General features: G+C 38.1%; 2 protein-coding genes across 7 annotated transcripts in view; one reads left to right on the top strand and one right to left on the bottom strand.

Annotated features, from left to right (window-relative positions):
* ntm (neurotrimin) overlaps positions 1 to 10,349 on the top strand; it is a 275,803-nt gene extending 265,454 nt beyond the window's left edge. For 2 of the 3 annotated variants that reach the window (XM_081615741.1, XM_081615743.1), the window contains exon 9: positions 1,018 to 10,349. In XM_081615741.1, coding sequence (XP_081471867.1) covers positions 1,018 to 1,118 — 101 coding nt within the window. In that variant the 3' untranslated portion in view covers positions 1,119 to 10,349. The remainder of the gene's footprint in view (positions 1 to 1,017) is intronic. The other variant, XM_081615742.1, reaches the window with a different exon arrangement.
* Positions 10,350 to 16,601: 6,252 nt separating this feature from the next.
* opcml (opioid binding protein/cell adhesion molecule-like) overlaps positions 16,602 to 27,478 on the bottom strand; it is a 285,958-nt gene continuing 275,081 nt past the window's right edge. For all 4 annotated transcript variants that reach the window (XM_081615739.1, XM_081615740.1, XM_081615738.1 and 1 more), the window contains 4 exons: positions 25,464 to 25,601; positions 22,049 to 22,169; positions 20,704 to 20,855; positions 16,602 to 19,596 (listed from right to left, as the gene is read on the bottom strand). In XM_081615739.1, the coding sequence (XP_081471865.1) occupies positions 19,496 to 19,596; positions 20,704 to 20,855; positions 22,049 to 22,169; positions 25,464 to 25,601 (512 nt within the window). In that variant the 3' untranslated portion in view covers positions 16,602 to 19,495. The remainder of the gene's footprint in view (positions 19,597 to 20,703; positions 20,856 to 22,048; positions 22,170 to 25,463; positions 25,602 to 27,478) is intronic.

The following is a 27,478-nucleotide window of genomic DNA, read 5'->3' as shown; positions in this document are numbered from 1 at the left end:
TGGTTTAACAAGCTGCTCAAACATTTAGTTATTCAGAGGAGACATAACATATATATTTTCCTCCTGGTTTCAGTAGAAACTTTGAAGCATCTGGATGACGGCTTGACTGAGAGAGACATTAATGTTGTCAGTTAGAAGATCTCCCAGTTCGGCGCAAGCTTTGAAGACAAACCCTAGGATGTTTTGAGGACCTGCTGCTTCCTGGGGATCCTGTTTAAAGCCCTCCGAGCGTCAGCTGTGCTGACGATGAAAGTCGACATGTCGTGTGGTGGGGGAGGTGCCAGGTTTCTCTCTGGCAGTTAAATTAAACGCGTGCAAGCTTGCCGAAAAGTTGTTGACCCTGCCTCCATGAGGAAAGTCGCTGCCCTCAGGAACGGGGGACGGGGTTTATAGCTTGTTAGTGTTTGGATTCCCTGTCAGCTTTGTGTGGCGTCCCCTCTGCCGCCGATGTGCCCCCGTGTCTTGATCTCTTTCGAAAGTGCAGAGTTGCCGTCTTGTCCCCTGTCCGCCCCGCTGGCTGCAAACGTGGCTCCTTCACTCACATTATTTTATCATATAAAAATGATAAGAATTTAAACTGCAAACAGTTTGTTCTTGTAGGTGTCAGTACTTTTGTGCATAACGGACTTTGAGGTCTTCAGAAATGTTCAACTTTCTAAATACTAATTAGTGGAAGTTGTCATTTTCAAGTTGGAACTTGGTAAAGTTGGAGTTCAACATTATGACAGAGGTTCGACAGAAAAGATAGGAAAACAATTTCCGCTCCATCTCACCTGAGTTGACACTTAACTTAAATACCATAATATATTATATCTAATCACTTTCTGTTTAATGCACATTATTACAATGCCACACAGCACGCTTCATTCCCCGACGATGTTCAGATTTGTTATCAGCAGACAGACCCTCCATCTAACAATTCACCCACCGGTAGCTTTAGCACTGTGGAAGAAGCAATGACTGTCTGTGAAACTAACTCTAATGTTTTATTTTCCCCGTTTTCTTCCTTCCTGTCAGGACCGAGAGCAGTTCAGGACGGCAGTGGCGGTGTGAAGACAGCGCACTTTCACACCTGTCTCCTCTTCATAGCATTTTTGCCCTTCCTGCTACGCTTTTGAAGAGAATTGGATTTGAAAACAATTGGTTTGTTTGCAAGCCTGTGAGTGAGTGTGTGTGTGTGTGTGTGTGTGTGGGCGTGTGCGTGCGTGTAGGGGTGTGCGTGTGCATGTGTGCGCGTGCATTTTTTTTCTCCCACGGAAACATAAACTGATGCACAATGAAGTATCTTGTAAAGCACTGATTTTGACCTTCTTAAGTTTTGGTTGTCTTTCTTTCCTCTTTCAACTGAACACTTTCAATATTTTTGTCTAAATTATAAAAAAAAAAAAACTATGTGTTACTTCCTTTGACATTTAAAAAAAAGTAACCTGTTATTTAAATGTCTTTATCTTATTGCGATGGTTCTTTTATTTTTAATCACATTGAATATTAATCTCAACTGCGGCAAAATGCAAATTTTCAGCTGGTATGAGAGGTGAATGGTAAATACCTCAAAGTCAAAGTGAGAGAGTGGAGCAGGAGCAACGGAGTCACATGAAGACATTATCATTTTGTAATGTATATTATTATCATTCAGTCTGCTTCGGAAGCAGAACTGTTTTTGACTTTAAAAATATTTTTTGTTCCTTCTCAGCGTTGTAATATTATTATAATATATTGGAGTTGTGTAATGCTAACTTTATTTTAATTTTCCAAGTATATTTAGTCCTGAATATGTTGAACATGAGAACAGAAAAGATGAAAATTGTAATTATTTACAAATATATCAGATTATCTGTCTTTGTTGTCTATTTGTTTTCCCCTTTTCTTTTCCGATATAACCTGTACACAAGAGTGTTAAGTATATTCATAATAGTATTTAGAAATGGTGACAGAGTTTTATTTCATTTTTGTAATGCAAATTTATGGATGCTTCTTGTTTTACCTCATGCCATTTATACATAACATAATTATTTGGAAAAAATAAAATAAAGTGGACCTGCTCATGTTCATAAAAAAAAATACTGGATTGTTCATAATCTGTTAACAGAAAGTACCATGTTGTAGTTTTTATAATAAAAAAAAGAAGAAAAGAAACACAAAATATGCTGGCTGCCCTAAATGATGTGCTGTGGCCGGACACAGAGCCCTGTGGAGTTCCTCGATTGACCTCATGCTTTTCAACTGTGTGTATTTGGTGGAATTCAAATAGTCCAACTATTTTAGAAATTTTTATCTTTTATTTTTTTACTTTTTTGAAAAAAAAAATTATTTATTCTCAGATAAGAAGCACAGGATTTCCCAAGTTGAATTCTGTCAATCACAACAGGAAGTGGTTTGTTCACGGTCCCTCGACGTTGATTGTCTCTGGGCCCAAAGGAGTGACATCAAGGTTTTAACAACAACAAGGTTTTGGATATTAGTGTAAGATTGTATTTCTCAAAAAAGTCAAGTCTGTCTCGTAAATGTTGTCTTGGTAATGAGGCCCAGAGGTGAGTTCATGATGCCGTCTGTATTTGAAAGTCTTATTTGGACAGCAGAACAGAGAAACTATAATGCAAATGATTTGTAAGCAGTGACAAAACTGCAACAGGCTGCAGTTACTAAAGATGCTGAAGTCGACATCCAGCCTGTAGTGCCAGATAACGGGCTGTTTAACAGGTTGATACTGGATTGGAGTGTCTCTAGTTTGAAATTCAAAACGCTTAAAGTAATAAAACCTGAACGAGGTATTTCTACAGTGAACAGATATTCTTTAAAATCTTCCTTTTTAATAAGTCAGGATGGATCAAATTATATATACAGTATATTATATTCTTTGCACAAAATCCATCTCAGATCAAGAGATTTCACCTGTTTAGTTCTGCCTGTTTTGAGCTCATTGAACTGCAACTTTTATGCAAATGAGCTTCTGCTGGCTGAGCATTATTATTATTTCTTCTTCTTATTATTATTATTATTATTATGACCATCTTAGAATAAAAAAAAACACCAATATCTGGAGTTTAAAAGCCGGACTGAAGGACTGAGATATTTGTTAAAATATTGTTTGTGTATTATGACAACAAACAAAGGCCATTTTTAATTGATCAAATATATTATCCTCATCTTGTGCTCATGAATCCAATATTATATATATGAAGGAAGTGAATTTGAATTTTTATAGCAATTATTCACAGAAATGATTTCTCAGGATAATTTATAGTCAAATCAGATGACCAAGTTAATCCAGCTCCGTTTGTCTGTCCAGCTAATCAATAAAGATCATTTTCACCTTTCTTACTGACACAGAAGCCTTTTCTTTTGCTCGTGTTGCAGTTCTCTAGGCTCAGTAGATCTGTCTACTTACTTTATTCCACTTTCTCTTTGCCATCTTCTTCCTCTGAATGCTTTCTGCTCCGATCTGAAGTCACTTCACACATCACTACAGGTTCTCCAACCACATCATCAGTCCTCTCACCAGTGCTCTAGTGATTCTGTACCCAAAATAATAATAATAACAGTAATTCATTTTTAAGGCAGTCCGTCGATCTTCTGGCGGTGGTGAATTTGAAAAGATCCCATTAGGGAATCCATTGGTCAATTCCCCCATTTTTTCTGTTCTATAGGAAAATTGAAAGTGCTTCTTCAGAAACAAGTCAACCGGATTCTTAATGCGTAATTCTCTTTGAACGCATCCTGAAGCCAATAGACCATGAAGTCGACGCAGAATATTCAGGAAAGGCTGAAAGGTTTCAGTTCGAGCCTTACCTCGAGAAGATGTGAAGAAATTGCACCAGCCAGCGCCCCGGTGTGTCAAAATCCATTTCCGCATGATCAGTTAGAAAGGATAGCCTCCCAAAACGGGGAGAACTTTCAGCTTTTCCTTCAGGGAATTCTTCTTTTTTATTTTGATTTTTTCCTTCCTCATGACTTGCCTCCTCTCTCGAGGTCCTCGTCCATCATCTTCCTTTTGAGCTCGGCCCCCTTTGTGGCTTTGATATTGAGATTTGTACACCTTGATCTGGAAAAAAAAAGAGCCAATATCCAAATCAAAGAGGCATGAAACAGATAGAGCCATTATTGAAACTGATTGTGGTAATCATCGACTGAATCTGACAGACTAATCATGGTTTGTTTCCACACGAGAGGAGGAGAGACAGAAAGCCTGCAGATGATTATTCATCCCCCAGTGATGTTTGGAAATGACATGGTAATTATTCCATCCTAGCTTGAGGGATGGCGCTACTGATCTCCCGTCTATCCTGGACAGTCATTTTGCCACACAATTAACCGCATTTAGAATGAACTGAAGTTTGATCACCTCTCTGGGAGCTCTGCACTTCATCAAGATGGCGGCTGCCGGTGTGCACAAGGCAATCACTGCCTAACTGCTCAGGTTATTTGTGAAACAAGCTGGGCAACGGCTACAGAAAGAAGAAAAGAATATCAGCAAACAGAAACATGCCTCGGTTTTTTTTTTCTTTCTTCCTAAAGCTTTTACATTAGTATCGTGGCTGACAGTTTGTTGTGTTGTGCTTCCGTCAAGATTTGTAAAAGATTGGTGAGTTTTTCTAAACGGTGCCTCGTGTGTTTCATTGTTGTTACGTCTGCCAGTTTGTGGGTTTATGTAAAGTCAGATATATTGTCCCTAAAGCTCCTTGGTCCCCAGGTTTAGCTTTCAGCTTTAACCTTAACTAACTACATGTCAGGTTTTAATGGTCGTTACTGATAATGATTTTTAATGTCATATTAACTTCAATATTGTGAATGTTTGGCCTGCGTTGGGATAGTAGGATCAGGTTATAAAGCACTACCTCGTAGAACAATGTTCAGTCCATCATCTGAAAAACCAGAGTTTGGCACAACTGCAAACATTAATAAGAGATTTAAACTAACAGGCCTTGCAAGTGGGGCATTGTTTAGTGGAACAACCCAGAAGCCCACAGTAACTCTGGATAACAAGTAGAGATTCACAGCGTAAGAGGGGAAATCTTTCTAGAAATAGCCATGAAAACTCTACAAACCTGGTGTATTGGCGAGGATAAGCCATAGTTAAAAGGTACAAGTTCCAATTAAAGTCTGCCACAGGTCCTGTTTGAAGACGACAAACAACTGAAGGGTCTCCAGCCTCAAGATTTGCAAAACCGGTGGGAAGATACACCGAAAGATCTGCAGCTATAATCGGACTGAAACATGGTTCAGTGAAGTATGGTGTGCAAAACCACTCCATGCTTATTTTCATTACAACTTTACCCAAACTTCTGTTAATTGTCCTGCTTGTTGTCTGCATCCAGCAACACGTGAAACTGAGAAGATCTGTGATAATGAAGCCTTAGGCAGCAAACAGTTTGATCTGAGTCGAGGTCGACGCCGACGACACTCGGTCCCTCAAAATCCCACAACTTTTCAGTCTTCGTTCAACCATGTAGGATGTTAGAAAGAAAAGCATCAGTATTATTTCTTTGTTCTAAAGACGTCTTTACCCACAAGAATCCAAAGAAAAGATGATTGCCTACTTTTTGCTTTATAATGTGATCATAATATAATGTTGTCATGGTTATGTCATTGCTTTATAGGAAATATCCTCCGTGGGCTGCAAAACGAGGCTGAAAATATCTGCAGCTGTCATATACAATAAGTGCGACATCGTTATTTGTGCAGCCATATAGAGTTTGCAATGTTCTGCCTCGGTTACTGGAGGAAAATATTAGAAGTTTCCAGCTGGTCCGTATATTGCCTTGGTAATTGGACACATCCTCCACTTTAAAATTGGATGTTAGACTCATCAAGTGAGATAATTGCAGCCCCTCGCTAAACACACACAGTACATTATTGTGTTTATGAAACAATTGACTTTGGGCGTTAAAAGGGAGATGTGGAAAAAAGCACGGAGAGAAGCGATTCATCATGACCAGGTAACCGTGTTAGTTACACCGCCTCTGTCTGGAAGGACGGGTCAAAGTTCAAGCAAGCTAATGCGAGAAACATTTGGAACTTGAAACGGTTGAAGAAAGAAAGGAAAAATAAAAACAGATGTTTTGTGTTTTTACCAATACATCATCACGCATCACCTGAATTTAAAAGACAAAAGTGGAAATAAATTTTCAAAACAATATCCGAGGTAAATAATTCAACACGGTCACATGAAAGTACAGAAGCAGAAGTGGGCACAGGTGATTCCATAAAAGCTAACTTTGGACTGGAAAATCATTCAGCTTGTCTTGGATCGAAGTAGAATATTGTGTAACTTCCTTTGGTCTGCATGGCATTTAGAAGTTTAAAAGTCGGGCTTTTTTACAGACTTGTCAGAGCAAATGCAAATTCTTCCAGCTGCTACCAAGCATGACTTTTAAAAGGAGCATGTTTGACGTACCACTGAAGCCAAACCTACTTTTTATATTCTCTTGCACAAGGCGCCAGAGGATCTCGGATTTACACTAATAAAAATGTTCTGGTTCTCCACCAGAGTTTATCTGTCATACAGGAATGTAAAGGTCCAGATCCAGATAGTCGTCCAACTCTGGCTCGTTTTGTTTGCTCCGTATTGTTTGCTTGTGCTCTGCACAGGGATTGTGGCGCTCAGCCTCCCGCCCAATAAAAGCAAACATGCCTTCACACTGGGCCGAATAACAAAGGAAAAGACCATTACTGGGTTTAATGTACTGATATTCTTTAATAAAATGCTACATATTGCTTAAAATGACACCATTTATATTGTAGTTAAAGAGTTGGAATAATTTCGTGTTGGATGGAAAGTGAAAGGAGCTTCAAGGGGATTAGCTTAGAGGAGGCTTGTCATGCAGGATCCCCACAATCAGCTGAGATTTATTTTGAAAAATTCATACGGCATAAATTTAGTCTTTTGCATAACAAGTCTATAAATTAGGCTGGCGTGCCACCAGCATGGCAGGGAGCACAGTGTTCGTTCGGTAATTGTCGAGAGGTGCTAGTTCATATATTTTTGGACCAAGATTGAGCTGCATGTTTAAGTTATGGATTGTAAAGCTGTGTGTTTTCATTCTGCTTTGGAGATTTTTCTTCAGAGAAACAATGGCATAGAACATAGAAAACAACATATTCCTCTGCACTGCCATCACAGTTTTACACAGTAAGTAGCTGCATAGTACCTTTCTGTGCAATCTGTCCAGGGTTTTATAGATTTTTCTGTCCTGACCTCAAACTAAGCTGTTTGTCCGCTCCATTACTAACAACCCCTAACTCCACTTCCCTAAATGACACCACTGTCACTTGAAACATGAGCGCACCGTCTTTAAGGCAAGATCCTCACATTTTGACTCGAGCAGATCAGCCAAAAGCCGTTTCTCATATTTCACCAATGCTAATTGTACGTTCTTGTGTTACATGATGAAACAACATTTAGGCAAAATAAGAATCCGTCAGGACATGAGGTGTAGAGGCAATATGATTTAATGATCAGGAAATGTTGCTACTCTGTAAAATACACAATGGACATCATTTTTTTTAGGTTTCACACAGCTTTATAAGCTTTATAAGCAGTGCCAGTACTTGTTAAAGAGACCACCAAATCCAGAGATTCTGCTGGAAAGACAAGAGTTCAATTAAATCCAAAATTAAATCCAAGACGTGGTCAAATGATGGTTTTTGATAGATTTATTAGGGAACCTAAATTGTTTTGTCGTAATTTCTTGTTGAAAAAGAAAATTTCCACTCAGTTACTTTTTAATCATCAGAGAGTTGAAAACAAAGCAAATCCAACCCTGAAACCATTTCACTCAAACTCACTGTTTTGTCTATTCGAAATGAAGTAAAATACCATAAGCAGTAAATGTGATGTATTAATAGAATAATACTACAAATGAACCCCCAGACAATAACAATAACAAAAACCATGAGTTCTTCACATGAGAAAGCCTGTCTGACTGAATTACATCCAATTAATGCCTCCTGTTGGCTTCACATTCATTTCCAAGAGTTTGTTCATGTGTTTTAAATGGAGTTCTACATCAAAAAGGCTTTTTACAATCAGAATACTGCATTTTTTTTAAAGTCCCGTTGGAACATTGTGCAACTTGTGGATAGCAGAGCTCTAAAGATTAGAACCAAAAACTGTCCAGAAAACCAGCAGAGAGCATTGAATCTTCCATTTTACTTAGACAACATCCTGAGGTGAGAGTTACCACTAAAAACTCTCTTACAGGAGGAATAGATCTCCAACTGAGCCAGGCTCTGGTTGAGTGCCCATCTGCCTGAGTGTCCAGCTATGAGTCAGACTGTGACATTGTGTGAAACTATCAACACCCTTTTTTTTTCTTTTCTTTTCTTACACCAAAATCACCACCAGCTTCAATATGTGCAACATGGAAAGCCCTTTTTAAACGATGCTAAAACAATTTGGTCTGGCTTTCATCTGCATAAATATAAACACATTTTGGTTGAGCCACGTCATTTAAATGTAGGTAAGCTGCCGATTAAAGTCAGCTTTAAGTGGCATGCGTCATATTTCCCAATTAAAAGTAGTGATGTCCCGATATTGATATCAGTTCTGGTATCGGTATCGAGCCAGATATCAGCGTCATATACTCATAAAAGCAAGACGATATTCCAAAGCAATGCCAGTTTTCTGCTGGTTTCATTTCTTTCACTAACAGATCATCGCTATATTGCCGTGCTTCACTTTTTCGTTGCCCATCATTTTGACCAACAATGTCAAAACAAATCCTGTCATAATTTGTTTTTCCCCACACAATTTCTAAAAGGATACTGACATTAAATTTCATTTCATTTTCATTATGTTTAATAATGTTGAACTTTTTCTCTGCAATGATCAAGTTTTGAAAGGCAATATTTCACCAACTGAAGCGATCAGAAGTTGCAGAGACTTTCTGAACGTCACCTGATCCCACAAACGCTCAGAGGAGGAATCATCCTGCAGCAGTGGTCCGGCTGCGCTAGACGCGCTCCAAGGCCTACCGCCCATAAATCCTCAACGTTCCACCGTCGGCCCTCAGACCGATCAGATCAGAGATGATGCTGTGACGTACATTGTTCTTGATTGATTTAGAGAGTTCTCTGTGCGTAAAGTTGAAACTGTCACATGCCACATTTTTCTGTCACCATTTGAAAAAAGAAAGTCCATCAAAGACGGAAAATATTTGGAAAGGATATTATCTATTCATAAAATAAATGGATGAATAATGCAGAGGAAGTCAAAAAATCCAATTAAGTGACGTGGATGAGTACAATACAATGTAGTCACCCGAAACGATCCGCTGTTTAGCTCCGGTTCTTTGAATTCCTCATGTTAATCTATTTGACGTTACATGAAGTTTCCTTATGGAGTTTTTCCTCCTGGTAATCGTTCATTGCTACACAGGCTGGAGCATTTTATCAGTTGTTGGCACAACCTTTGTCTTCTTTACCTCTTGATATGGACAGACTATGTTTATCTCCTACATACAGGATTTGTTTCTATTCATTTATATAGGGCCAAGTTTCTTTAGTGTATATTCTCTTGGGAATGTACACTTCCCAAGTGAATATTCCCTTCCCGAGGGAACAAAAAACAAACAAAGAAAGAAAAAACTAAAACAGAAAAAAGGATATAAAAAAGTGATGCAAAATGGTGTCAAAGTGACTTGGCTATTTTTGGCAATTTGTTTTTATACACTTTAACCTTCAGATCGGAGAGACTTCCTGTGGTCACGCAGGACTCTGGTAAACCGCCTGCTGCGATGTGCTCAGGCGTGGCATTGCAGAGGTTATTGCTTTTGTCACAAAACAGGAAAACTGAGGTATTTAACAGGGTAACTTTGCATCTGTCTCTGTCTCCTTCCTGTTCTTTCAACCCCTCGCCTGCAGTGAGTGGCCCCATTAGACCTCCGTCATCAATTCGCATTTCTAGTCTGCGGTTCACACTCCATTTACTCTTTCTTTCTACTGTAATATTAAGCCTCAGCTCATTTCAAAGTTTTCATGCCGTTGTTATGTTTTCCCATCGGAGGTAAAGGCATTTCAATCAAACAATCACAGGCGTACAAGAGCGTTCGTGTGGCCTGTCGCTGGTCATCCAGCTTCTGTAAATAAAATCCTATTTACTCTTTTTTGTTTCTCTGCCTTCGGTGACAGTACATACCCAACACGGTTGCACTTAAACATATTTTCCAAGATGTTAATACAGTAAGCCGTACAGATAAGATGCATAAAAAATTGCCATCTTCTAAACTGTAATTTAAAAAAAAGAAAAACATCAAAGACTTCAAAGCGGCAGAGTGACTCATTTTCTCAATCTAAAGGAACAAACATGGAAACAATATCAAAAATCAGTTTACAAAAAAAAAAAAAAAGAAGGATTTCAACATTTACGTGTTGCGAGTGTTTGGCTTGTGGAGAGACATGCCCGAGCAGCGAGGCATCCAGCGAGCAGACCTCCCCCTGAAAACATGATTAATGAGATGACAGCCATCAACCTTCACAGTCTACAGTGCTTTCATCCGAGGCCAAGAAATGGATTTCTGCAAAAATAAAAAAAAGAAAGAAAAACAAAGCCTGAGAAATGGTTACACCTCCTGGTGTGAATCAGAAAAGGACATTCAAATGGCTCCCTTTGTGTGCACATGTATTTTTATGATCCCAAAGAGAAGCGCCCTCTGGGTTAAACACGCTGCAGTCACACAGTTACAAAGCTCAAGCATATAGGTGTAAACAGATGCAAATGAAGCTGTCAGAGAGGGTTAATTGCTAAAGGTGGAGATTTCTGTAGATAAGCGTGAGCCGTGTCTGTGACGTGTGACACGATGATCTGTGAAGTATTTAAAGCTTTTTGCAGAGCCCACGCTTGGATGTGGCGTTCTAAGCTTTTATCTAGTTTTGCCTTTTACTGCGCCACATGTTTGGATTTTATAACGGCGGGTTGCCGGTTCGAGCCCCCGCGTTTGTCAGGAGGGTCGATGGTGCGATGTGGCTGCCTCTCTTCTGTCTGACTGCCCCAGAGCAGCTGTGACTACCGTCCAGTAGCTCGCCATCATCAGCCTGTGAATGTGCGTGTGAATAGGAGAGACATATGTTCTTTAAGGGTCACGAGAAGAAGTCTGATGTCATTTCATGTCACATTTCATAAGAAGACAGTATTATTTGCCGCATTTCACAACTGGTTTCTTGACAGATGGTACATCAGTGTGCACCTTATGCTGTTGTTTCTATATCATTCTTTCATAATGAGACGGTGCTTACATAAAAGGTGAGCTTATTCACAGGCAAACATCACGGCTCTTCCTTTCAAAGACACATCAGTTAAACGTGTTTTGCAGCAGGTACATCAGCGGCGTCATATTGAGCCCTCAACATTATTTTGTGTGCCCCCCTCCCCAACATTAACTGAACAAAGGGACATATTTAAAATAAATAATAATAATAATAAAAAACATTTTAGCAACATTTTAACTGAATTTATTTGACTTCTAAATGAAAAATGTGAGCTTCATGATGGCTCAGTTCTTAGAACTAACACCAGCATGAAGTTGTGTTAGTTCATACTTGCCAGAAGTTAAATTATTTTATATGTGAATATTGTGAATATATACAGAGTACTTTTATTCTAATATAGAATAAATTGTGTTAATGTCCAGTAGGTGCAAACAGGAAATGTCTCATTACCTCAAGAACGATATTCAAAACAAGGAAAACAAAACAAGAAAGAACTTTGTTCTATAATTATATATAGAGTTAAGAATTATTTGCACAAAAATCCATGGCATTCGTGTCCAGTTTTGTCAGTCTTTTCAGAAAGTTAATCTTATATAAAACTCAGTTCACATTTAATATATGAAACCTGTTTTTCTGTTGCAGTAATGTTCTGCTTTATTTACTAATACTGGGGGATTTCACTTTGGCATAAAGTAAAAGATAAAAGGAACTGTGTGTGTGTGTGTGTGTGCGTGTGTGGGGGTGTGTGTGTGTGTGTGTGTGTGTGTGTGCGTGTGCGTGCGTGTGTGTATGTGTGTGCGTGAGCAAAATAATTTTTATATGATGAAAAGAAAAAAAAAAGCAGATTGTGGTAGAACAAATATGTCTATTTTGTTTTCATAGCAGCAGATGTCTAGTCTTCCTGTAAGGTGTTCACTGTTTTCATCAGAGAGAGGTGGCTGGTTTTTCCAGACAGTTGTGTCCAGGATGTGTGGGGGCTGCAGAGACGCCAGCTGCATTTTTTTTCTGACCCTCAGACCTGTGCAAGTCCTGATTGAAGGAAAAGTCAGCTTTTTGTTTTTGTTGCAGTCTGGATCTGTCCTGTTCTGTGGATGAGTAAAACCACACAGTGCTTTGACTGAGTGTATTAGACGGTAAGCAGGTCCTGCCACACAACGTAATGGACATGCAAAAGTCTGTGTCACAGAAAAATTTTATGTAAAAGAATAAGTAATTTTTAAACGTATATGTCAGACCTCTGAAAAGAATGTCCATTTTCTGACAGTCAATGTTGATATGTGTTTAGTATGAGTTACTGCATTGCTGCAACATGTCATGTGGTCCTGATTTTAGGTCAGTGTAGTAATAGTTCACTTTTTGATCAATAAATGTGTAAATAATGAGCTTTGCTTGACAAAAAAAATTTTGTTTTTGTGATACTTGATTTTTTGAGCTGAAATTGTGCAATTGTTTTTTCAAAATTAGTTAAAAATAAAAAATCAAGTGTTCTGAAAAAATGTTGAAAGTTTGCTTAGAAAATAATTGCTATCGAAACCTGTTATTGTTTGTCTGGTCAAATCTACTAATAACTTGTAAAGATGGGTTTTTATCTTTATAACATTTTTCTCCAGCCGCCCCCACTCCTCTCCTCAGAGGAAAAAAACAAAAACAACAGATTTTTGTTTTAAACAAAGTTTAATAGACAAAAATGTCTATTTGTCCTGTCGTTGGTTCTCTATCGTCTTCTTTTGGTTGGGATTTTTCTTGTAGCTTTCTAAAAGCTCTTATTTAGACCCACGGCAGGATGTCCTTGACCTTGGCCTCGGCTGTGGAGTGGCATCACATTTCCCAGCAACACTAAGTCTTCCGGGATTTGAGCGGACTTTCAGACCGCGACGAGACGGCTTCTTCTCAAACGGCTGTTAGCGGACAGTTTGTGTCCTGCAGCCAGACAAAAGGGAAAACATGCAACAAAGAACCTATGCAGTTTAAGTGTAAACAGCTGAGCTACCGCATGTGTTTCCGATAAACACAAAACAAAAGCGGAACATTCTAGACACGGAATCGGTGGTCTAAATTTTTGTTGCTGCCCTTCCATGTTACCACGGCAGCCATTGCATCTGAAAAACACTGCAGTGTGAGGAGCGCTCCTGTGTGTTATCCTGCTCAGTGTTGTGGGGTCAGGAGCCTGTCCTCGACCCTCCATTCTCACACACTCAAACACACAATTTAGAAGTAATGAGAGAGGAACTCATGTCCTCCTGTTAAATGAGAAATAACTGCCTCATCATCCTCTGAAAACACTAAGTGGGTTTCATCTCTTACATCACGGCTCACTTTTTTTTCCCATACAGTCATATGAAAAAGTTTGGGCACCCCTATTAATCTTAATCATTTTTATTTCTAAATATTTGGGTGTTTGCAACAGCTATTTCAGTTTGATATATCTAATAACTGATGGACACAGTAATATTTCAGTATTTAAATGAGGTTTATTGGACTAACAGAAAATATGCAATATGCATCAAAACAAAATTTGACAGGTGCAAAAATTTGGGTACCCTTATCATTTTATTGATTTGAATACTCCCAACTACTTTTAACTGACTTACTGAAGCACAAAATTGGTTTGGTAATTTCATTAAGCTTTGAACTGCATAGCCAGGTGTAGCCAATCATGAGAAAAGATATTTAATGTGGCCAAATGCAAGTTGTTCTCCTGTTTGAATCTCCTATGAAGAGTGGCATCATGAGGCTCTGTTTGTGAAATCAATTTCATTTTGGAATAAGGTCCTGTGGACTGAAGAAACAAAGATTGAGTTGTTTGGTCATAAAAAAGGAGTTATGCATGGCAGAAATAAAACCCAGCTTTTCAAGAAAAACACTTGCTACCTACTGTAAAATTTGGTGGAGGTTCCATCATGCTTTGGGGTTGTGTGGCCAGTGCTGGCACTTGGAATCTTATTAACGTTGAGGGTCTCATGGATTCCACTCAATATCAACAGATTCTTGAGAATAATGTTCAAGAATCAGTTATGAAGTTGAAGTTATGCTGGGGATGGATATTTCAGCAAGACAATGATCCAAAACACCGCTCCAAATCTACTCAGGCATTCATGCAGAGGAGCAATTACAATGTTCTGGAATGGCCATCCAGTCCCCAGACCTGAATATCATTCAACATCTGGGATGATTTGAAGCGGGCTGTCCATGCTCGGCGACCATCAAACTTAACTGAACTGGAATCGTTTTGTAAAGAGGATTGGTCAAAAATACCTTCATCCAGGATCCAAGAACTCATTAAAAGCGACTAGAGGCTGTTATTTCTGCAAAAGGAGGATCTACTAAATATTTATGTCACTTTTCTGTTGAGGTGCCCATACTTTTGCACCTGTCAAATTTTGTGTTAATGCGTACTGCACATTTTGTTTTAGTCCAATAAACCTCATTTCAATACTGAAATATTACTGTGTCCATAAGTTATTGGTTGTATCAAACTGAAATAGCTGTTGCAAACATCCAAGTATTTAGAGATAAAAATAATTAAGACTAATATGGGTGCCCAAACTTGTTCATATGACTGTATGTTTTTGATAACGTACGGTATCCATCACCAGTAAATAGTTGTGCTCCAGTGATACACTTCCACACTACAGAATGAATATGGAAGGAAATTGCTGCACACACTCCACCTTACATGTCAATAACTCTGACTCCTGAATTGACACGGCTTGATTTTCTCTGCTGCTCCTCATTTCCACTCCGGTGTGGACCTGCGTAGATCTGAGAGCTGGGCTTCGAGGAGATCCTGTCCCATCATCACCCAAATGGATAAATTCTCCCTGGGATATTTTCTTCTTTCCTTTCTTCACTCTTCTCATTTCCTGAAAGTCTCTTTCATTTTGTCAACTCGTTAAATAAAGTTCCTTTTTGATACCGCTGCCAGCAATTGATCAATAACGTCTATTTTACACACTTGGTTAAGACCGTAATTGATATACATCCATTTAATTATTCTTTGCATAATTTTTCTCTTAATTACAGAGAACATTTTTTTAAATTGAAAATCGTTAAAGACAAAGCAGGGGATGAAGGAATCTTTCTTGATTATTACAAGAGAAGTTCTACTGATCAAACTAAAGAATGAAAAAGAAAAGAAGGTTGTGATTAGATCTGTGCAGTTTGGACATTTTACTTTTCATCGTACAATGAGAGCACCGGGCCATGAATGACCCCAAAACTACGATGTCTGCACTTTCAGACTTTCAGGCAAGGCGCATTTAGCTTTATTTCGATTGAATTACGTCTCGATGAGGACTTCCGCCACAAGCGCTGCTTAATGCTTCCAAAGAGAGAAAATAATCTTTTGTCTTTGGATCTTCAGATAATCCGTCTCATCTGCAGACGCCCGGGGGAACCATCGTCGGTGTTGTTTAACCTTGCGGGCGCGACCATCACCGGACGTTACGGACATCTGGGAGAGACGCGTTTCAGAACCAATAAAAAATGGAGGCAGAGCAGACAGAGGGTGGCTATGGCAACCAGATATAATAGAGCCATTAGCTGTATTATATTGACATATGTTTTCCTTACTCAATTTGCTTGTTTTGCAACATGGTAATGAGACAGCTGGCATCTGGACACATGGTAAAAAGTCAAGCTCAGAGTGTGAAAATGATCTTTGATGTTGGCAACTTAGGCATAAAATCTCAAAGGTCAAAGTAACATGGTAACACTTCTGGCTCGTGATGCTTGATATTTTAAGCTGAAATTGTGCAATTTTTTCCTTCAAAATTAGTTGAATAAAAAAATCAAGTGTTCTGAAAAAAATGTTGCAAGTTTGCTTAGAAAATAATTGCTGTCGAAACCTGATTGTTTTTCTGGTCAACTCTATGAAAAACTTATAAAGTTGGATTTTTATCTTTAAAACATTTTTCTCCAGCTGCCCCCCCACTCCTCACCTCAGAGGGAAAAAAACAACTAAACAAAAAAGGTTTAAAGCTTAAAACAAAAAACTGACAGACAAAACTGTCTAATTGTCCTGTCGTTCGTTCTCTATCGTCTTCTTTTAGTTGGGATTTTTCTTGAAGCTTTCTGAAAACTCTCCATTTCCATCGTCCCCATTGAAAGGGACGGATGGAGGAAGCAGGGAAAGAAAAAAAAAAAGGAAGGACCAAAGTTTCCATTTAACGTGTTTTACAAAGTAATGTTTGAAACTTGAGAGTTTTAAAATCATTTTTGAGCCTGAAGAAAACAACCAATGTCATTGTAAGTTTGCTTTTTTCTTCTGATTATTAAAATTATGAAAGTAAAAAATAAAAGGAGCCATATATGCGTAGATACATGTATGTGATCTGCATATATGGTAGATATAAATGCCACACCTTTGGAAAAAACACAACTTAAGTTCTAGTCGGTTTGTTTTTTTCTTTTTTTAATCGGGATTTAAAATAAAGTGATTCAAGATTATTGACATCAATATTTGTCATGTTGCTCTATCTGGAATGGAAAGTATGACACAGACCCTTTAACCTTGGTTTGCAGGGGTCACAGCTGCAAAAAACCCCAACAAAAACAAACAAAAAAACATAAGATAGATATCACATCCTGTGAAATACACTGACTGGCCAAAAAAAAAGAGTGTAAGTTTTATAGAAGTGCAGGGATTGTTGTTTCAGCCGGCAGCAAGTTAAAGTTGTGTGAAGCAGCAAGTAGCCGCAGCCAGAGACCAGGACCAACTGGACTGAGTCTGAGTGTTTCAGGTACATTTACAAACAGATTGAATATAATAATGTGCTTTACAGACGTTGGTCTATCTTACTGTCTCATCAATCTCGGTCACTTAAAAAAAAATAACAATCTGGAAAAAAAAATGAAACATTATTATTTTCTTCACTCTTTTCTTTTTTTTGGCCAGACACTGTAGTCCGTAACTGACTGGTTCACTATCATCTTCACAAGCACATAGGTGAGTAAAGTACAAAACACTCCCATATACATCACTCTCGTCCAGGTTCTTTTGTCTTCAACACGATTCTCAACTCATAAGGTCTTTGCACGAGAGCGGAGTGAGCGACAGAGGGACGTCACGTCCGGCGACCGCTTCCACTTCTCAGTCAACGGGGAGCTTAAGTCAGACGGTTGACTGAAAACCGTCCCCTGAACGTCGGTCCGCCGGCCTCCGGTCCTGGAGGAACAGCTTCCACTACTGTTGATGTCGGGCACATCAGGTCGAAAGTATACACATTCACCACACATGAATGTCGCTTCATAGCAGCTACAGGGAACATTCATACATTAGCGAGACGTTTTTGCTCTGATATCGTTTTAAAAAAATGAAACCAAAGAAATTCTTTAGCAAGTTTGGCAAAGAAATGACTGAATGACAGAACAGACATTTCAAGTCTTCATTTTTTGTCTCTCTCTCTCTGTCACAGTTTTACATGACTGCAGCATGACAGCAGATATGTAATGTAGAATAAATAATAAATACAGGAAAAGAAAAGTAAGAAACAATAAGAAGCTGGGACATCCCGATCGTAGTCCTGAATAATGACTCAGGAGATCCTGATGAAACTTCTATGCCAGCACCTGATGCAGTGACATGATTTACAGCCAATTTGGGAAAAAAAGACAGAAAAATATATTTCTCCCCTTACAATGTTTAGAAGTTTTGTCATTGTTAAATGTTTGGCCTCTGCTCAACCCAGGACAGCCCATGATTTAGTTCTCAGCCACTCCATCTCTTTAGACGTTGTGATCCTCCTGGGTTCAGTTCTGCTTTTGCTTTAATTCTTTCAGCTGGTCTCATATTTCTCAACCCCACCGAAATGTACGGTGAGACAATTTGCTGCAAAGTGCTTAATGTCAAACGTGTCCACCGTTAAATGTGCTGAAGTGTTTTACTGCGACTCAGACTCACTGGAAACGTCCCAGGTTTTCAGCAATACTTATATGGATTGAGAGGAACAATTGCTTTAAGTGTGAACATTGCACATTTAAGTTTTACTTCCACTTTCCAGGAACAATAAATAAAAAGTAAAAAAAAACAAAAAACGATAAAAATAAATAGAATAATGATTTAGTACAATTAACCTACCATGCGTTTTTCCTTAAACGTTCAAAAAGATGGCTGTAAGCTCTAAAGATAAAGTCTGGTTTGCATAGAGGTCTAATGCTCAAAACAGAAGCATGAGGACCACTGTGGCTAAGAAGAGACGGATTAAATAACCTAATAACACAATTTATACAGGCCTCTACATTAAAACAAGGAGTCTGGAGGAGAGACGGGGAGAAACACGGTTTGGGAACAATAGGTACAAATAACTAAAAATAACTGAAATGCTTGTTAAGTACGCAAAAAGCAAGAAGTGGTTAATTGAACCTGACACAGTTCACAGCGCTGTCACACAGCGCAGACCGGACCGTCGTCCCTCCTGACGCTTTTGTTTCGAAGTAAAGAAATCACACCAATGAGTCGCATGAGTCAAAATTCAGACTGTGGGTATGAACATGCCTTGAAGCTGCTATGACATCAGTGACGATGAGGCGTTTCAAAAAAAAAAAAAAAGAAAAAGAAAATGCCATCTCAGAAACGAATGCCTTTTCATAGAGTGCAGGAGTTAACTGTTCACTTTGTACATTTTCTACACACACTATGATCAAGGTAAAAATGAGGATGCACTATGCTATAGGACTTTGCCTGAGAAATAATGGTGTATTCTTTAATGTTCTCGACCGATCGCCTCGGAGGACCAGCGTTTTGTTTTTCTGTTTTGCATACAACTGTAAAAATACAGTGAAATTCAACAATCACATTGCATTATTTCCTCTTTTTTTTGTTTTTTTTTTTGTCATTGACTTAAAAAAGCTTACTGGTACTGTACAGATATTGAACAGATGTCACACAATAATAGTATTAATCTGAATTTACACTTCAATATTGGGCAATAAACAGTCAACTATCAACAGTAACACACATTTTTTTCTTTTTTTTTCTCCCTATTTCACATACAAAAAAGGTTTTGGGGGGGAAAGGAGGTGACACACACAAGCTCTGTAGTTTTACCATCATCAAATTAGTGCATGTTTAAAACTTTTCCCTTCTCTCCACAGTCGCCTGTCGCTCTCGGTGAACCGACAGAGAACAGACTCCGATGTAAAGCCGGAAAGGAAATACGAAAGAAAGCAAAGAGCGTGAGCCAGTGGCGTTCTTGGTTTCCTGTTCTTCTCATAGGACTAAATCGTCTGTTCTTGTTGTTTCAGTGCTGCGAGAAGCTCGAAGTGAGGGGGGGCGGGGTCACATCTTCCATCAGAACTTGAGCAGGTGGGATAAGGTCACAGTCAGCAGGAGGCAGGCGGAGCAGCGGCGGAGGACGGGCGTCCCGTTCACGTCGTGCATCGCGCCCGGACCTGCGGAACAGAAACAGTCTGCAAGTTTATTTGATTTATTTTGAGTGTGTTTGTACTACAGGCACAAAGTGACTCCTGCCCACCGTGGTTTATAGCACTGCTTTTTATATTCTTTACCTTTGCTTTATGCTAGAAGTTTTTGTTTTTTTTAAGCATGATGAACAAGTATATTATAAATTGGGAAAAAAACAAAACAAAAACAATCTAGGACTAGGTTCCAAAAACATATATTCTAAAAATTCACAAATGTTGTTTTTTAAACGTTCCTAACATTCAGTGGATGTAATTTCACTGAATTACATCCACTAAATGGATGTAATTTCCATTCAGTGGGTGTAATTTCACTGAATTACATCGGATGTAATTCAGTGAAATTACATCCATTAATGTGGAGTCTCAGATTTGACTCCACATTAAGTTGATCTGATTTACGTATGATTTGTTAACGTTAGACTCGGCGTACGGACGGCGGCGTTTTGCAAACCTGAAAGAGATTTGAGGATTTCTCAAACATGCATGAAAGAATGAAAGCAACACTCCAGGTGTTTTTTTTTTTTTTTTATGAAGGAATCACAAATCAAAATCTCTGATTTTACTGTTTGACTAAAACCTTATTTTCTCTCCTTCTACCTCTGAAACTGCAGGTTGTTTTTTTTTAATGTAACAACATGCAGAAATCACTCTGTGCTTCCTGTCCATTTCACCCTTTAAAAGGAAGATTAAATCAACATATTTAAAATAAAATGTTTAAATAAACATGCTTGTTTTCATGAAAATAAGGAGCTTTGCAGGCCGCGCACAGGTGTCACCTGGGAATTTTTCACAAATCTAAATATAGCCCTTTTTTAATATAAACATGTAGACAATTTTCAGACTTTGTTTGGCTCAAGAGAATAACATATATTCAATTATTTTTATTTAATGTTTTATTTGGCCTAGTCTTCAGCCTCACTATCTTCTCTGAGATCTAAAATTGGCCTTTTCCTCCCAACAATGTTGGATAACGATGCAGTAAAGAAGACAAACATGCAGTGAATTACATAAAGAACCAAGACCTTCTACAACAATGTGAAGTTTTAGGACTTTTTAAAGTATTTCTATACTCACCATAAAGAATTATACTGGCGTTAGTGATTCCCATGGTGTTCATGGCGACACAGGTGTAGTTTCCATAGTCTTCCTCTGACACGTTGAAGAAGATGAGCAGCGACTGTTTTCCTTGGGTCTCTATCTTCAGACCGTTTATTCCATTGAGGAGCCTGTAAAATAAAGACAATCTATCAAACTGACCAACGTGTTGTGTCCAGACAATAATTCACGCTTTTCAATTCATCCTCGTTCTGTTGGCTCCGATGGTTTATCTGACGGTTTATCTTAACACATAAAAATCAGCTTAAAATAGAAATAGATTTGAAGAAATACACAATTCTTATTCTATATCAATCATTTCTACAGTTCTTTGTAATATTTAGCATTTCATTTATAAAAAAAAAAAAAACCCTCCACTAATCTCCACTCAAAACCCCTGTGCAGATGTCCGAGTTTGGTCCAATCAGATAAACCATACATTATTTACAGCTGGTGACCAGAGCAGAAAATAAATAAATGGAGGACAAAGACATGAAACGTTTCAATTTGCAGCCATTTGCAGGAGCTCTGGGAAGAGACTGGTGGACGTATGGAAAGACAGTCTGTCATATATTTGTGCGCTTTGTAACACCTGCTGGAATGTAACAGAAATGTTCAAATTTGTCACCTGGTGTTAAATAAGCACCAAGAAATGGTGAAATGGCTTAAGAGCATTTCAAGCGTCAGTCCGGGTGACTGACAGCCGCTTCATTTTATGTTGCAGGTTTTTATTATGAGAAAAAAAAAAGGTTTTAAAGTCTTTAAGTCTAAATACAGTCCTCATCATTTTCCTAATAACAGAGGTCTACTTTCAGTTTTAGAAGTCAACAGTTTATGTGCCATATAAATTAAATGTAATGGAATTTATTAAAATGCTGTAATTTTAGTCACTTTTTAGCCTAACAGCATTCATTTCGTTTTCAAGTTTTACCAAATACTAACAGAACTAAACACTTTTGTAAGTACTAAACCATTAAATGTTCTGATGCAATCCTTTGTCAAGAATAGTTTACCAGGTTAACTGGCTTTCAGAAATTAATTTTCTAAACTCTGACAAGTTCGTTTAGTAAAAATTCCTACATTTTTAAAGAAACGTACATGAAAAAAACCAATAACAGCTGCATTTTTTTAAACAAAACTTGATAAATGATAATCAGGATTTCATTTAGTAAATCTTTTTTCATATACTATGAGTAAACATTTTATTAATTTACAGATCCAACCAATGACGATGGGGGAAAAAAACAGAAGAAAAAAAACGACTAAGTGTTGCTCTTTTCAAAGCCGTTCTCACAGACACAGGAAGCAGAGACGGTAAACTCGCCTGCGGTCTTCTTTGTACCACTCAAAATCTGCCCTGGGAACGGCAGAGGCTTCGCACTGCAGAACCCCTCTTTGTCCGACCGGAGTGCCTGTACTCCTCGCCTTCGAAATGAAGGGGGGGTCTAAAAATGAAGCGGGGAAAAAACAAATATCAAAACCAAACCACAGCGACAGAGTCAGGAGTAGAAACATTAAAAAAAATAATACATATTAGTTCTACGTCCCTCCTGTTTCAGTTTTCCAAATGGAAACGTGAATAAATGTAAAATTATTACTATAAACTCAACTCTGACTGGTTGGTGGTGACTTAGACTTATTTTATTGTCATTGCACAAAGAAACGGAAGTAAAACTGGCAATGAAATGTCATCGTAATTATTCATGTTCATGTTTTACATTGTTTTTTTTCCCCTCTTTTTTTCTTTTCCACGTCAACTAAAGGAAATTAATGGTACTAACGAATTATCGCATTTTATTCATTCAGTGCTTTAATGCAGAGTTGAGATTGAACCTTAGGGAGTAAGTGATAAAGTAGAAAGAGGACAAATAGAATCAGGAAGTCTGTAGAGACAGGAAACAATAAGATTAGCAGCATCATCTCTGAAGATGACGTTTTAGATTAACGCCAAAATGAAAATACACATACGTCACACTGAAGGGTAGATTTTCTTCAACCTACAGTTGAAGTTCCTTCTATGAAACCAATGCAGCTTCGTCTGGACTCCACACAAAAAGACCCCGGCTTAGAGAGAACCACTGATCTTTATTTTCTACTGCTCCACTTTTCAGACACCTTGTCAAACCGAAACCTAGACAAACCTTCCAATAACACACAAAGTACGCATAATTTTAGAACTCAGAACAAAGTCCCACTTGTTTGAAATGGACGAATGCTTCCCTCATGAATAAAGACTTTAATTTAATGAAGTCATGTATAATTTATCATTTCAATTAATGATAAGAACTCAAAAAAAGAAAATGGTGGTTGGTTTTTATGTTATTTACTTTAGAATCAGACACAAGAAAGAAAGAAAGAAAAAATCTTTCTCTCCAGACTTTCAGCCTTCAAAAGTCAAAAATAATAATGATAAAAAAAAAAACGTTCTCAAACATAGAATTTAACTTTAATTATTAATTGGTTAGGTTTATGTGACGTGGACGTTCCTTTGTTCATATTGTTAGCATTAGCTTTTTAAAGCAGCCGTGATCCATCTCACTCCATCAATGCTTTCATTATCCATCAGCAGTGGAAAGTTACACGCCGATCAAAGCAGAATCCTCTCTAAGTCCAACGTCTGACGGATTTCTTTTTCTCTTTAGACGACACTCCAAGATTTCCACCTGCTGATGCGAATGGGATAATTCTGCGTGTGTCAAACAGGTGTCACGTTGAACCCAGTTCCACCTTGGAGAAATGGGTTTTTTTCACCTAAACATCTGATTTTGTGGAAACATCCCTGCATAATCTTCTCAGAAATGATGAAATGAAAAATAAAGAGATGACATTTTTTCAGCAAGGTCACTTCAAACAAGGAAACTATTCCATTCTGCCTGATTGAATATTTACCGTTTTAATTATCTCTGAATTGTCTCCGTCGCCATGTCAACTAATGTTAGGCGGCAACATAAAAGACATGTAGTTTGCTTCACAATAAGAAGCAATTTTTTAATTGAAATTCTGTTTTAACTTCAGGCATTTTAAGGTCACAGTTTGACTTTTCTCATTGAATTAATCTCTTTTAGAAAAAACCATAAACGCACCTAGAAATAGCCAAGGATGTTGCTCATGATGAGTTGAATAGGACGTTTGTGTCATTTTCTAATAAAAAAAAAATAGTGTAATTATTGCAAAAATATTTCATAAAACAAATATACAACAGTAAAACTGGATAACTATGAAATGATGATTTTTTCAGGGAATATTTGATTCTAGAAAAACTATTTTTTAATGTTTTATGTAAAGCATGTAGGATAACATGGATAATCTGACGTGCACCATCTCGGATGCACCATCAGACTGTTTAGACGCTTCATATCGTCACAAAACAAAGAAAGAAATGCGTCTCGAGGGGGAATTTGGCAGAATTAATGTGTGGTCTCAGCAAATCCAAGTTTTGACATGAAAAGACTTCAGTCAACAATCAATTTAATGTTAAAATTAAATTTTTTCCAGTGCTCTGTTTGTCCGTTTTCTGCCTTTTCCTGAGCCTAAAACGTAAAGTTGTTAAAACGAAGCCTTTTTAAAAAATGTATTTATTTCATTCAGAATATAAATAACACTTTTCCGTTTTTAGATTTTGATTGTCAATGGATCTGAAAGAACAAATAACACTTGGAGTTTAAAGCCATCAAAAGTTTCTGGTTTCCTTTATAACTGAAGAACATACCATGTTCTGTTTACAGTCCATTCTATTGAATTTCATACGACACTGAATTGTAGCATTTTTCACAAGTATTTATTTATTTTTTAAACACATAAAGACGCTTATTGATGTTGCAGAAAATCTTACCTTGATATTAAAAAAAAACTCTCTACTGCCCTTGAAGCAGGCTTTGCAGAAACCTGTTCCCAGTTTGTGTTGGTGCATGTACACATTGGTTCCCCGTTGTTAAGCCTGGCACTTGAAACTGCCTCTGCATGTATTCATGTGTGGATGTTCCAGGACCAGGTTACCAAGTGGAGGTTAACTAATAAACCACCACTTAAGTTGCTGTAGTTAAACGTATCCAGCCACACAAAAAGCTGAGTACCGTTGCAGGTCGACGCACATCGACGGTGCCGTAAAACACTGTAATTTTCCCTCTGAAGTAGTTTACACAAATAGCTGCTCCGTCCAAAGCACCGGTACTTTTAGAAACCTGTGTAATATCACAGCATTAAGTTTACTGAATAAAACATAAATGCAAATATCGCTACATTCCGGCTACTGCTGCACTGATTCTGGAGTTCTTCTTCTGCTGTTGCACTGAATCGCCACTTGCCATGGAAAAACTTTCAAATTGGTGGGGAAATTTTATTTTTGGACATGAAGATAATTCTGTATGTCTTCTGTAAAAGGAAGCATCTCAACATAGAGTTCGAAGGTTAAACCTAAACACAAGCAGACGCCTAAAATGCAAATAATTTGGACCACAAGTGCCACAACTTAATACGCTAATAAGGTCCAGAATTGAAATGTATTTCTTTTAAATCAGAACTGTAGATGCATAATTAAACTATCTTTATATTAAACAAACAATATTAAGACGTAGACAATTATTTGCGTCAGTGTGAACTTCCTGCGTCTGTTTTGTTCCTCTTTTCGCAAGGAAACGATGTGCAACCAAAGCAGCTCCAAACGTCCTGAACCCCCAACGTCGTCTGAAAGTCAAGAGCCATTTCCATCCTGACCATGAAGGCGGCAGCCTGGTGCTTACAGTTGACTGTGACTTGCACTCTCCTGATGTCAGAGCTGGAGATGTCGTTTGAGGCGATGCACTCGTATGTTCCCGACTGCTCTTTGGTGATCGAGATCAGCTCCAAATGTTCCCCCTCTGTCACAAATTTATGGCCACCTGCACAGAGCAGAGAAAAACCGAGAAACGTGCATTTAGTCTTATGGCAAAACTCACTGGTTTCAACGGAGAACGCGTTACCTTAAACAAAATGTTACATATTATTTATATTAGCAATATTTGATATTATATTAGTGAAATATGTAAAGACAAAAAAAATCTATAAATAATTAAAAAAAATAATAATAAAAAATGAAGGCAACCATGTTTTCTGAGGTGATCAGATGATGAGGTCTCTCTTTGGTCTGGACAGTTTGGTTCACATATAAAGTTCACACCTGTTTTATTTTTCCAGTGTTGTTGAATTAAATCAAATGTATATTTCTGACCTTTTACTGTTCAATAAATTAAAAGGAACTAGTTTTTTGCTTGGCCAGACCTTTCTGTAGAGACATAGACTTACTTTACTGTCATCGCACAAAGACTCAGCAAAGAGTTTGGCAACAAAATGTCACCAGCTACTGGAGAGCGAAGGAAAAAATACTGAAAAGATGTAAGTGTGCCTATAAACAGATATATGTATGTATACTTTTGATCTTTGGTGCTGCTGCACTTCCATCACACTGTGACAAACTTGGTCAAGATTGTGAGAGTGAGGAAGCTGCAGAGTTTGATGCTTTCCTACATGGCAGACATCCTCGGGGCCCGACCTGCTAAAGGTTTGCATGTATAAAAACAGACACAAACTTGATATCAAGTGCAAACCTGATCCACAAACAACACACACGCAAACGGGACTGTGTAGCAAAACGAGGAGAATCGCAGGTGCAATAAATTTAGCATTGCGTAGGTTTAGAACCAGACTCCTAGATGCTGCTTTTTTTTTTTTTTTGCAACTATATCTAATACTTTTGAAAAGTAGGTGTAAAACTGGTATTGTATGTATTCGGTCACTGTGGCGTAGATACATTGACTTCATTGCTTGTCTAATATTTGGAATATTTTAAAGGATGCAAAATAAAAAAATGAATAAAATAAAAAAATTAAAAAAACAGATTTTGAGCTGCAAGATTACTGAATAATTCATCACTTTATGGCAGCACACTGCTGCGTCTTGATGCTCTGCAGGAGTGCGTCTATTTTGCCCGGAAAAGGTGATGCAGATTATATTTATCAGCATGTTACACAAAGATCTTGGCTGGTGGTGTGGCACATGCCAGATCACATATTGAGTAAAATGGGTGGGTGTCAAAACTCCCCCATCGGATGCCCATATAAGCCTTAAAAAAAAAAAAAAAAAAAAAAAAAAGTCACGCTAGCAGGAATGGAACCAAAGGAAGCCTCTGCGTGCGACGGCTCGTCAGTTTTGTCCTATTTTGAAGGGAGGATTTACCCTTGGCTGAAGTTCAGTGATGTGTTCTGACTCACTGCAGCCCGTCTTGTGTTACTAGAAAGAAAAAAGATAATAATGTCTGTCCCATACCAACAGTGTTAGCCCCAACATTACCTTAAATTTCCCGGCTGGTTTTCTGCACAAACTACATTAATGACTATTGTATTTCCTTGATGCTGGTTAGCAGGGGAGACATTGACTTGTAATTTGCAGCTTCCTGTCCGCACTGAAAAACTGTTTCACTGTTTGTTTTTTTAAGTAACATAGACAGCATTTGACCATCTCTAAGTTTAAATCTAAAATACTTAGAAATATTCTGATGAGCAATTCTTAGGCTACTGACCCAAATCTCTCTGTTTTGTTTTTTTTTGCCACTTTTCCCCCAGAAAATCTAATTTGTGGTGCAACGTTGGATGCGTATCCGATCATTTTTTATTTTACTCTAAACAGTCGCGTCGCACTTCAACCCACTTTTGCGTCGCTGACGTGAATCGTGCATCATATTCCTTCACCAGAACAATCCAGATGCTGTAAATAAAAAAAG

Source organism: Poecilia reticulata, chromosome 14 (genome assembly GCF_904066995.2).
Source record: "Poecilia reticulata chromosome 14, P_reticulata-male-v2, whole genome shotgun sequence".
Taxonomy (NCBI): Eukaryota; Metazoa; Chordata; class Actinopteri; order Cyprinodontiformes; family Poeciliidae; genus Poecilia; species Poecilia reticulata.
The sequence above is the reverse complement of the archived record's forward strand: the minus strand, read 5'-3'. Positions and strand labels throughout refer to the sequence as shown.